Genomic DNA, 13,466 nt, shown 5'->3' with positions numbered 1-13,466 from the left:
ATTAACACAAATCTTCTGCTGACCCTTAACTCAAGCTGACAGAGAAATGTTCAAGCCAGCAATTTATATAGATGTCTGTAAATATTAAAAGAATTGTCAGGAGTTAACAATGGCTCAATTTTCCGGCCTTCATCCAGTTCACAGCCAAGAGTTGAAACAAAATTGCTCTGATAAAAGAGTTTAGAAGAGGAAATAATAAGCTTACTTTAACTCAATACACTGCACTAAAAATACACCAATGTTTCCACTGAAGTCCACAGGGTTTCCTTTACAAATATTCTACTACAGTTCTCCCAAGACTTCCTAATGCAGTGAAGAGAGATCCTTTTATTTGCAGGAAAAAGGACTTCCCTCCCCCTAGTTTTATTTATTTGGAGGGTTCAATATATGACTGGTCATGCATAGACTGGATGCTGTGTATGTGGTGAAACATGCATGCACACTTTTAAGTCTGGGTCTGTTCTCAGTCTCACTGAACTCAAGAAAGACCCATTTAAGCACACTCCTTAACTTGCCACCTGAACAACCTAGTAACACGTAACGGTAAGACCCCAATACTTTTAGATAAGGGAAGAAAACCAGAAAACTGCTAAGACAAACCTTGTCTTTAATCTATATCAGGGAATTATAATACTGTGATTGATATGGGCAGCTAGTTACTGTAGTTCACTCTATAGTCCCGTACCTGACACGGTATGAGCTAATGAAAGAGGAGATGTTTCTGAACAAAAATGTTTGTAATGCAGTAGCAAATACCAGCACATTTCTCTGAGGACTTCAAATGATAAGCCATATCTAGGTGCTGCTCACCAAGGCTCCTAAACCTTGGCCAGGTTTTGAGCTGGTACACACAATTCTAGCATATTTATAATATCTCACAAAACTGGCAGGATGTAGTTTGTTGACCTCTACAGAGGTATTATTGAAGCAAATCACAAAGACTGTAGTTTTACTAGTAAAAAATCCTAACTGTAATACAACTGAAGAAAGCCTCAAGCAAAACCCTCATATCCTCACTCCTCCTTCAAAAAAACTCAAGGTTACTTTATAACACTAGGTGCCTGTTCTCCATAGAAACTATAGAAACAAAACCTCAGTCTCAAACTGGGTTTGTTCCTTGAAACTAAACTAACAACAGCAGATTATCTTATCTACTTGCATATTTGAAGTCAGTATTACTATTTTAAATAGTAAGGATGTATGGAAAATGTATAATGAAGCCAGCTCAACGTCCTTAATTCTTCCCATCCACCTCTGCGTTCCCACTTTGCATGTTCTTCACATTTTTCTTGTTTTTTTCTTTTAGTGTAGAAGATAATAATGAAAGCAAGGACACTTTTGTTCATCAAGAAGACACACAAAGACTACAAAAGGAAAAGAAAAATTAAATTCAGGGTTTGAATCAATATTTTAGGGTAATTTGCACTGTCTGGGGTGCCTTTCTCAAATTTCTCCCTTAGCATTGATGATGTGTTAAGGTTTATGATCTATTGCCCATACAGGCAGACTTTTCTATCTGTTCTCTCTCCCTGACAGGTAAAGCATTTTTATTTTCCTGACTTCTACTGAAGAAGAAACAAGGAGGCAATTTTGGCAATAAAGGTTTTACAGCTGCCTGACTGCTGCAGGGAGCGAGCAAACAATGTGAAATAGAAGAAGATGTCCCCCCCCGTATGCTCAAGTTTCTTTACATATGTGATGGTATTATTTAGCCACCTTCCTCCTCAGGGTGTATACAACCCAGGAGATATATCTGAGCTCACCTCAGTCGGTGGCTTGAACTCCTAGGAAAGGAGAAGAAGGAGAACCTGCTATCTGTCAGTGTAGATACCTCTCTCTTTTGTCTCCTCTGTAAGCCTTCTGCCTCATGCTAACAGAAATGCTTCTGCTTTCCACTGCTGAGGAACAAGCTGTAGATATGTTAGTGATGCACAAATTAATGAACAGTCCAAAGAGGGAAGCTCAGCCACATTTAATTATCTTTTTGCCCAGTGAAACATAGAAACTCATGGAAACTGAAAGATGACCAAGTAAAATTATGCTCCAGCCCTTTCACCAGTGAAATTCATTATCAGACATCATTACCAAAGCCAAAAAGTTGAATAAATACAGAAAAGGATAAGCTGTTTACTCGGGAAATCCAAGTGCTTAGTCATATTACAAAGCATCTTAAAAACAAAATAAAAGATTTTCTGCTTCAAGTTGTTGCTCGGTCTTAAAATAATAGTAGGAGAAAAGAAACTGCACTGCACAACTTGCTCTTTCTTACCTCCCCATTTGGTTTCTCAAAGCCTATGTTTCTGACTGCTACCTGAAATACTGCACTGGAATGGGGAGAGCATTAGTCAGATCAGAAGTAGCAATTAAGTTTATATGTTCTTTGATCTGGAGAAGACAGGGTAGAGTCTGCAATTCTCATTGCTTACATTTCCATATTAGTCATGAGAAGTCAAAGAATGATACAGGAGGCTCAGGCCTCAGGTATTACAGAATGTATATTATACAGAGCATATAATAGGAAACTGCAGAAAATATTTCAATCAGACTTTATAAATAATTTGAACTTTGGCTTTTATAATGAAACAAAGCATTGAACTTTAAAGGCTATGCTGATTAAATTGATAAGGGAAGTCCAGCATAATTTATCAGCTCTCTTCTATACAAACAACTCAACTACTGCCAAATGCCAGCCTTTTAACAGTCCTAAAACCCAAACCACAAGAGCTCTGTTAGTAATGAAATATGGTAATTGCTAAATTCATATGTATAAAAAAAAAAGATGGATAGACTGTGCAGGATGCACACTAGAGGATTCTGCCTCCCTAGAGATAGAGTTTAATTTCTCATGTATTTAATTGTAGTCTTTTCATGGTTTAAGGAAACAGGATATTTGTATGCAAATTTATCAGCGGATTCTTTGTTACTTTTGCATTATATTTAAAGAAAGTTGAATCTGTGTCTGAGCCAAGTCATGAAAATTATTGCTGAGATCTTCTGTTCAGCCCTGGGGAAATACAATGACATATCTCTGTTCAAGTTATAACTTTGCCAGACCAACTCATATTTTCTCCTAAATCAGATCTTGGTTCAGGACGCTGCGAAGAGCTAGCAAAGCATTGGTATGCATTAAAACCTTATTAGTAAAAACAGCTGTTCAAGAATTGTTGGGATTTGCTTGGTTTCTGCATTTGTCCTTGTCTTCCAGAAACGGATTTTTAAGTCTTGCAGGTGACTGCAAAAGGTTGAGGGCAGACCCTCTAAAGTGTCACTGTTAACGTGAGTTCAGTCAGCTCCCAAGAGTCTGAACCTCAGTATGGACTTGTGACAGAGGGCAGGCCAATCAATTCAGCTGTAACTGAGCACCTGGGCTGGATTGCCCGAGGCAGCTGGCCGTTGCCAGCACCTATTGTTGTCTTACCTACACCAGCCCATGATGTTGTCTGTGCTCAGACCCCTTGCCTCTTGGGGCATATGTTACTGCACTGGCGAGAGAAACATGCCCCAGTTTTGACAGCAAGACATATATGTCCACTTAATTAAAAAAAAAAAAATCAAAAAGAAGAAACACCAAACCCCACCAAACCTGTGATAATTGTTCTTATGTAGTCACGATGGGCAGTATCCACCCAAGCCACTCAAAGCACCAGGGCTGTTTGTAGTACATTGCATCCTTGCATCACTCTGCAACCCAAGGCAGGGAATTAGTTATGCAAGGAAGAGGCAGGCACACCAGAAAGGATGGTACAGTACAGATAATTACTGAAATAGTAACCAACATGATCACATGTACCCAATCTGTCTGCACACAGCTGTTTCACAGTTGGGAAATGCACCTCCTCAAGGTGAAAATCTCCCACAAATCTGTGTTTCTGCCAAAAGCATTTGTCCTGCCTGTTTTAAGCAGCTTAATATGTCTCCTGACAGAACAAGACCTTGCTCAGCAGAAGCCAGCAATGAAATGGAAAATAGCTACAGCACTGTAAAAAGCTCTTGTAAGGCAGAGGACTAGGATGACAGTAGTCAGAGCTGGCTGCAGACATCCGAAAGAGAGCAGACACATAGGAGGCCCAGGAACAGCATGCTAGGCACAATTCCAGACTATTTCTTTAGTGCTGCCTTCCTGGCAGATTCAGTACCTCAGATCGAACAGGAGCACCGTCTTACACCTTCAGCAACGAGTGTGGTTTTTCTCTTCCTGTTCTGCTGTTGAGAGATTTGGGGCTTTAAACCTCCAGCCCAATTGCAGAGCAGCACAGAAGCTCCTGTGCACATTTTCAAGCCTTGGCCACTTTAAACTTCCAGTTTTACAGTCAAAGCATGACCCTTACAATAAAACCAGAGAAAAAGAAACCAATCAAGTAAATTAATTCCTGGCTATTTTGCAACATCCGTTCCATATGTCCAGGAATATATAAGACTAATTGCATTTTCACTGACGTCAGTCTAATCAAAGATCAGTTCACGAAGCTTAATGTGTTCTCCTCTGGCTCACTAGGAGATACATATTAACCTTCAACAGAACTTCTAAACATGTTTTACTTGATTAATGTAATACATTCTCTCCTTTCTATAAATACATTCATAATTTTTGTATTAAAACCAAATGTAATTATAGCAGACTGGACTCTTAAGGGATTTTTTTCCTTAACAAGCACTGATGTAAACTTTGCTCCTCTTACAACCGACCATCTGTTTCCTCACTGGATGAAGGCAACTGTACCTTGTAACGCCAGAGAATTTATTAGTCATTTGGAGGCCTTACTAAGAAAAAAAAGGATATTTTGCAAAGGTTTCCATTTTTTTAATTGATAACTGTGTCAGTTAGAAGAGACAGCTATGTCATCATCATGGACAACTGATGGAGACTATCAGCTATCATTGCAATGCTTCGTACATCCTGTGTAGAATCCTAGTGGGGTATTTGAAGATAATAAGAAAAAATGAATATGTATGGGGATTAGAGTTTAAATACATTTTCAGAAATCCTTGTGAGGTATTATAGACTAACAGACAGTTCAGTAAATGCATGGGCAGTCCAAAAGATGCTTACAAGAAATTCTCTCTCTCCAATGACTTTAAAAGTTTTTAAAACAAAAACATCAATAAACACACTGATATATGACAGAGCCTGGGGAGGACTGACAAAACGCTGTTCCTGCTCAACTCTGCAATGCAGCAAACACAAAAACCTGGCTATTTTCACTCAGAACAGAAAGAATAGCTAACTTGGGGTATGGTGTACTGATGAATCCATTCTTTTTTCAGATAATCTTTCTGGACTATTCATGGATTGATTCTGTCACCCAGAGGTGAGTGATTAGGGTCTTTCCAAACTGTCTTATTGATTGTGCAATTTAAATTCCTCCCATGTGGTACTTTACATTGTAATTTAGCTGAAGAAAGCCTGAAGCCTGAATTGGAGAAAAGGGGTGGGATAAGGTCTTGCGCTGCAGAAACCAATCTGGGTTTGTGCATGGTGGGGAAGCACTCTTTAAGGAGTTCTCCAGAAGCCATTCTCGAAGCAATCAGCTGTTATTTAGTACTGTCTCTCTAGATAAGTTTTCATGTTAATGATCAGTGCTGCTCTTTATTTCTTGTTCTATCATGTCTAAAATGCATATATATATTTTCAGTTTCTTAAGAAAATACCATCCACGCCCCAAGCAAGTACTTGTGTGCAGGATCAGTCATTTACTTCTGCTGGTCTTGAAGAAGATAATGCAATGAATGTCATCTACTCTAAGAGCAAATACCCTGAACCTCCTCTCATTCCAGTCTCAGTTGGATATTTAACATGTACAATGTGTATGACAACCATACAGGGAACTCTTTGAAAGTAGGATTCATACCTTTCTCTATTCATAACGAACTCCCAATTTCCCCTCTGCTCTCCTCAAGAGTAATCATGTGCACAGGAAATCTCCAGTGAGTTACTTGGGAAAGTTACTGTTTTCTTGAAGATCTCAGCTTTCATTTTATGAAAGGAAGAACAGGCAATAGAAAAACTAATGACAAATTTAAAGACATGGCACTTGGGACATAAATATTTAGTCATTGCAGCTGTTTCCACCACAAGGACTGGGAATCTCAAATAATTTCAGATTATTCAGATTCATGACTCCTTCACTTGCTGCTGATGCTATGTCTCCTACCAAGAGATGGAAATTAGAATCATGGAATCATTTAGGTTGGAAAAGACCTTTAAGATCACTGAGTCCAACAATTAAACCAGCACTTCCAAGTCCACCGTGACTCTCAGCACCTCGTCTACATGTCTTTACCTCCAGTGATGATGACTCCATCACTCCTCTGGGCAGCCTGTGCCAATGCCTGACAACACTTTCAGTATAGACATTTTTCGTAACATCTTCCCCTGGTGCAACTTGAGACCATTTCCTCTTGCCCTGTTGCTTGCAACCTGGGAGCAGAGACTGACCCCACTTGGCCATAACTCCCTGTTAGGTAGTCACAGGGAGTGATAAGGTCTCCCCTCAGCTTCCTTTTATCCAGGCTAAACAACCACAGTTCCCTCAGCCACTCCTCCTAAGACTTACACTACATGCCACACTATAACTAGCCATGTTACTAGTACCACCCAGCTCTCCCCTCTGAATATCTGCCCAGGTCTGGGTCATGGAAAGGCAATCACATGCCATGCCTACAGTGAGCCCCATTCTGCAAGACTTCTTTCCCCAGAGCCACCAGTACTGAACAGTTAGTGGAGGTGGTAAAGGCAGTATTGCCTGCAGGATAAACTGACCCAACACCATGGCTATTTCACACCTGCACAACACAGGAAACAAAATCGCTGGCTGATAGAAAGGAACAGAACCTTCAATGAGCTGGCTGATGTACTGTGATCATTCATACAGAGATAATGACAGAGATCCTTTATTCTTAGCCCACTTTATTCCATATAAAAGCAAAGAAAGCTAATTTTCTAAGTAAAACACAAGGCCTCATACTCACTTTCCTGCAACCTGGCACTGGGAGTTTCCAATTCACCATGACATCAGGCTTTCTAGTGGTGCAATTTCTCCCTTTTCACAACTTCAGGTCTTTTTTCAGTTTTCAAAATCTTTCAATTCTCACTAGTCTGAAAATGAATAATAGCTTCATCTTTTCTTAGGATTTCTTTATTTTCCCTGAAAGGGTCTTTCCACCTTGTTTGGCAGACCCCTACTTGCAACTGCTTGCTTATGTGAGCAGTCTCAGTGTAAAGGTTGCAGGGGTGGGACAGAGCAGCTCAGAAGGACCCCAGTGTAAGTACATTTTGTTTACATGAGCAGCCAGTGCTGATCTCTACTCCCTGGCAAGTAAACCAAGCTTTCAATAATCTGCTAACTGGTATTTAAGCACACTGCTGCCACACATGCTGTTTTGCATAGGGCATGAAGAAGACAAGGAAATAAGCATGGCCCAGTCCAAAATATACACTTTGATCCTCTTTTTGATATTGGGTCAAGTGCACTCTACTGATCTCAGCAGTTCTCAGCAGATCTACAGTTCAACCTGTAGATCAATGAGGTCACAGCAAGCAGTGCTTTACTTTTAATTTATATTATAAGTCCTGGGTGATTGTGGTGTCCCAGGGGATCACGGGGACCATGGGGAGGAGCTGCCTGTGCCCAGGGCATTGCTGCAGTGAGGTGGGTGGCAGGTGGCACAGGGCACACAGAGCTCAAAAATGAAAACTCCTTCTTTTAATGACTGGGGTTGGTTTAGCTTTTTTTCCCTGAGCTGATGCCTGAAAGTTTCACCTTTTCCCTGCCCAAGACATCAGGAAATAATTCCTGTGTTTCCAGATGCTGCCAGTGGAGCCTGAGGGTGTGTATAAACCCCACTGCCATGTGTCAGGAGGGTGCGAAATCCTGCCAAGACACTGTCAGTACCTCTGATGTTGTTCCTTGGTGTTTTAGATAAAGAAAGGGGAGTCCATTTACTCAGGAAGACAACATGCTGTGTTTATCAATGGTGTCACCGAGGGGGATGTTTTTCTGACTCACCAGTACTGACCCGGTCACTTGGAACTGACAAAATGTGCCGGCTTTCCCCTGTACTCAGGCACCCAGGGGAGTTCAGGACTGAAGCTGGTTCATTTCTGCGGTGTCACTGCCTTGAACAGAATGCTGATATAATTGTCTGGAGCAAAACTAAGCTGCTGGAACTGACTTTCTCATTTTCCTTTACTTTTTTTTTTTTTTTCAAAATATGACACTTGTAAGCCCTTTGTGACCCAAACCTGTTTCTGAGTTATTATTTGTGACCTTTGATTTCATGTTAAAATACAGAGACGGGTAAATTCCATGCCCATACATAGGATAAGAACCAAAGATTAATAACCATCTGAACCAAATTGGTCCTCAGATTTTGAAACAAATATTAGCCTCCAGCCAGCCATATTAGTGCCATTTTAATTTTCAGCATGATGTTTGTTTTCAATATTGCAGTACTCCCTCTTAAGCTTTTCTCTCCAAGGCAGTGCACGAGTTCCTGAAGTGCAGGCTATTCTGCAACCCAATTAGATACTCTTCAGGAATTTTCCTCTGGCTGCTCCACTCTTTACAAGTTACTTTTCACAGTGAGGTACATCAGTGGTCTGCAACTGTATATTGTTTTATGTGTACTATATTGCAATGGCATGCAATGCTGTATTATATTATTCTAGATGCAGTACCTGTGGCTCTATCAGGAAGAAACTAATGAAACACAATAGCTGTAAAAGCATTTGCATTCTGAGATCCATTATGTTCTAAAATAGACCAAAGTTAAAATATTTATTTCCCAGCTATTGATACTTCACGAGACCATTGTGTCTGCAACAGCTGGGTGTGTGTTGGAAGTGCTGACAGCATTCCTTCCCCTACCTCTGTGGGAAAGTGCTCTCATCATACAGCCCTGATGGCTCCACCCGCACTCAGCTCCCCACTCTCCACTATTTGCAGGACCCCAAACATACAATTAAAACATTAAAACTAAAGAACTAAAACACCATCCCAGAGAAATGCAATGTTTTTTTCCACATTTACTCAAACATGAAATTCTGCCTCTTGGAAGTACACTGACTCAAAACTGGTTCAACATCTGAAAATATTATTGAAAAGCCTGCCACAGCTTTTAAGCTCATATTTTTTTTCCTCCATCAAAACTTCTACTACTGAATCATTGTATTCAGAGCCATAGAATTAATAAAAGTTACACTTCACAGGTAGCGAGAGATGAAAAAGCAACAAGAAAACTTCTCATTCTCTAGGGAGATACTTTTTCCTCAAGTAATTTCCTGTAAAGCATAATGGCAAACAGCATACAGAATACATATTAGTATGGCAAAAAAAAAATCAAAGGGGTTATTGTTTGAACTTTATTTGAGGCGATGTTCATAGCTCATATGTGGTTTGGGGTAAGGCAACCACACAAAATGCATGAACAGAAAAAAAAATGCCACAAGAGACAGCATCTGTTTCTTTACATAAAACTTCAATTGCACATGGTATCAAATGATAATTGTTCTTCTGAGATAAAACATTATTTTTGTATGTGACTTTGTAAAACAGACCCTTCAAACAGGGTAGCTACTTACTGGAGGATCTACCCCTTCCTTACTTATTGCTTCCTGTCTTTTTAAGCTAGCAGAAAGGTTTAGCTTTCATTATCAACACACATCTAACTTTCTGTTCTCAATAGACAACCTTAAAAATATAAATATTTGCAACAGAGGAGAAAGCACAAAAACAAATGTGCATCCTGACGTGTTGTGAGTTTCTGGCAGCAGGAAGTCATTCAGAAATTTGCCCTGAAAAACCTATGAAAGAAAAAGATGTGAAGTGGGGACTGGAACATCATCCTTATGAGGAAAGGCTGTGGGAACTGGGGCTGTTTAGTCTAGAGAAGAGGAAACTGCCAGGAGATCTCACTGTTATTTATAAATATCTAAATGGTGGGTGTCAGGAGGTTGAGGCATCACTTTTTTCTATGGTATCTAGCAACAGGACAAGGGGTAATGGGATGAAGCTGGAACACAAGAAGTTCCATTTAAACATAAGAAAAAACTATTTTACTGTTCAAGTGAAGGAGCCCTGGCACAGGCTGCCCGGGGGGGTGTGGAGACTCCTTTTCTGGGGGTTTTCGAGACCTGCCTGGACATGTTCCTGTGTGACCTGATCTAGGTGAACCTGCTTCTGCAGGGGGGTGGACTGGATGATCTCTAAAAGTCCCTTCCAATCCTACCATCCTATGATTCTATGAAGCAGGAAGAAGTGTAAATCAAGAAATACCTGCACGTTAGAAAAGAAAATTTTAAAATTGATGTTGCAGAAAAATACTATGTGAAATTCGGACACTGGTATTTAAATGTTAGTGACTCAATAGGTAACAAAGTCTAAAAAGCCATTGGGCTTTTTCTTTGTATCTAAGGCCAGCTGATGCACTTAAATTCCCTCTTCCTCAAATATCTTCAGGTCCACTGAACAGCTAAAATATCTATATCCCAGTCTTTCTGGAGCCAACACGAAGAGGCTTCACTCAGCTGATGGCAAAAAAGAAATAACAAGCATCCTGGAAAAAACGTTCAAAAGCTTTCAGATCATATTAAAACTTATAGAAACTTCATTGCAGCCAGGCCAAGGATGCCTTTTTCAATACTGTCACTATTCCAGATACCACAGGCTGTGAATATTGCATTTAACTGTATTTTATTAAACCAAGAGCAAGAAATAGTTCAAGTAATGCATCTTTTTTTTTTTCCACTGGTGAAATATGTATTTTATAGGATGTAGAGCATTTGATATTATTTCTAGGACATAAATGTCAACCTTGCCTTTTTATTACGCTGATTGAATTTACTTAATGAGCTGTCCTACAATGGAGGCCAGCCCGGCATTTTTCACTTGCTTCTGAAGGGAATTTCAGTAGTTAGCAAATAAGCCTGGGTCTAATCTGCTTCCGTCTGCAATCATTTGAAAAATGATGCTTGGCAAACAGCTCTGCGTGGCCTTGGCATCGATGGAGACCGACGTCTCACACCAAGGGCCAAGGAAGACTGAGCAGGCTGAGAAGTGCATCTACATAACCTGAAGCAATGAACCAGATCTGTTTATTCTTGCGACACGTTTGCAAACCCTGAGACTATGGCAGGGCTGGCTCTGGGAAAGCCGCTTTCCTGCACTGCTACTCAAGGGATTGAGCAAAGGTTGTCAAAGGCAGAGAGGAACTGAGGGCTTAATGTGCCTCCCTCATTGAGTCTTTCCCCTGGGTATTGAACAACCTCTGGGGCTGTTGATAACCCATTAAAAATGTGGCCCAAGGGTCAACTCCTCACTCACATCCTACAACTCTGATGGAGGAAAGATGTCTTTCTAGTACCTGATAGCAGCGCCTAAAAGGTTTCCTATCTCTGCCAAGCAGACCAGATACTACCCACCATCACTTATCAGACAAATATGGAAAAGCCGTGACAAAGAGCAATGAACTTCTTCATGAAACAGCGACCAGAGACGATAAGATTTTCTGCGCAGCGTGGTCGGGGTTTGGGCAGCCTTGCTGGAGCCAATGCACCCACGGGGCCTCAGTGCTGCAGTCAACCCCAATCTGAGAAACACCACTTTGAAGTTTGAGGGAAAACCCCTTGCTCCGGGGACCTTCACTGATCATATTTTCATCTCCCAAGCAGCTTTTTGCTTGAGACCCTCGTGAGGCTGCCCGTGCTCTGTATCTCCTCCCCCAACCTCCCTGGCCCTTAAACACACATATGCTTCATTTCCCAGTTTAGACAGAGTCTAAACAGCATCCTCTGCCTCGCCGGGGGCCAGCCCGTGGGTCAGCAGCGGGGAAGCGCTGGAGCTCGCTGAGCATTACGCTGCTAAGAACATGACTCCTCGCACGGTTATCTCCAAAAAACCGCCTGGGCTGTGAGGAGCAGCCTCAGCTGCTGCTCTGGGCATCCCCTCCCCCACCCCGGCAGCCGGGGCCGAGCGACCGGGACGGAGGGATTCTCCAGGGCGTGGGGACACGGGGTCAGCCGCGGGGCTCTTACCAGGTACCAGACGCCGAGGATGATGGTGCCGGTGCGGACATGGCAGCAGAGGCAGCAGCTGTTAGAGTAGAAGCGAGCCCAAGGCGAGCTCAGCATCTCCGCGGTTTCTCCAGGCTCCTCCGCGCCGCTGGCCTGTCCGCTGCGCGCCGCTCGGCGGAGGCGGGGCCGGGGCCGGGCTGGGGCCGCCCCTGCGGCGGGCGGGACCGCGGGCAGCGGGCGCCGGGCCAAGCGGCGGCTCGCTGGGTGCCGCCGCCTCCTCCGCGGCCCGGCCCGCTGCCCCCGGGCCCGCGGACACCCGCAGCGACCGCGCCGCGTCACAGCACGGCGGGGTTTTAAAGCACAGAGTTGAGGGAACTGAGCGTGGTGACAGGCCGGCCGGTGTGTGCCCAGCGTGTCACGGCAAGTGCAAACGGGCCGTTGTCCTGTGCTCCTGCCCAGCCGTGCCCAGGCACTGTTGCGCCTGGAGTTAGTGTGACGAGAGTGAACCCGAAACAGTACCTGCTCGGCAAAGCCAGAAGCTCGCCTGGCGATTCTTCACTGAACCAGCGGAAACACAACTCTGCAAATAAACTGCGTTCAGCTCTGGGGTCCCTAACGTAAGAAGGACGTGGAGCTGTTCGAACGAGTCCAGAGGAGGGATATGAAGATGATCAGAGGGCTCGGGCACCTCTCCTGCTACGACAGGATGAGAGAGTTGGGATTGTTCAGCCTGGAGAACAGAAAGCACTGGGGAGACGTAATAGCAGCCTCCCCGTACCTAAAGGGGCCCCAGAAAGCTGGGGAAGGACATTTACAAGGACATGTAGTGACAGAACAAGGAGTGATGACTTTAAACTTGAAAGATTTAGTTTAGATGTAAGGAAGAAGCTCTTCACTGTGAGGGTTGTGAGGTACTGTAACATGTTGGCCAGAGACATTGTGGGTCCCCCATCCCTGGAAGTGTTCAAGGCCAGATTGAATGGGACTTTGAGCAACCTGGTCTAGTGGAAGGGGACTCTGACCATGGCAGGGAGAGTGTAACTAAGTGATCTTTAAGGTCCCTTCCAACCCAAACCATTCTATTATATCAGAGGACGTCAAGGAATGCTTTGAATTTGGCCCAAATTCTGGAGACATGAGCATGTCTTTTCTTCCACAGTGCCTTCCTAATTCACTCCCAAAGTTGCTGCAATTGCCTCATGTTAACTTGTGTCAACATTAACCTAGTCATCACTGCCTGTTGTTAATCCCTGGATGGTGGGGGGCAGAAAGCAGTATTAGGAAGAAGGACCCAATGCTGCTTTTTCAAGCAGTGATGCAAGTAGGAGTTGACTTTTTCATATATATGAGACTTGCATCATTCTCTAAAGGAAATAATGAATAAAATTCTCACAGGAGGTTTATATGCCTAGCCTGATCCCAAAAGTAATTTATTTACTGTCTTCCATCTTGGCTT

General features: G+C 42.8%; 1 protein-coding gene across 1 annotated transcript in view; it reads right to left on the bottom strand.

Moving 5' to 3' along the window:
* Positions 1–12,157, bottom strand: part of LAPTM4B (lysosomal protein transmembrane 4 beta) — a 66,792-nt gene extending 54,635 nt beyond the window's left edge. Inside the window, exon 1 of the mRNA XM_061995253.1 lies at positions 12,032–12,157. Coding sequence (XP_061851237.1) covers positions 12,032–12,127 — 96 coding nt within the window. The 5' untranslated portion in view covers positions 12,128–12,157. The remainder of the gene's footprint in view (positions 1–12,031) is intronic.
* Between the last annotated feature and the right edge of the window lie 1,309 nt (positions 12,158–13,466).

Source organism: Colius striatus, chromosome 4 (assembly GCF_028858725.1).
Source record: "Colius striatus isolate bColStr4 chromosome 4, bColStr4.1.hap1, whole genome shotgun sequence".
Taxonomy (NCBI): Eukaryota; Metazoa; Chordata; class Aves; order Coliiformes; family Coliidae; genus Colius; species Colius striatus.
The sequence above is the reverse complement of the archived record's forward strand: the minus strand, read 5'-3'. Positions and strand labels throughout refer to the sequence as shown.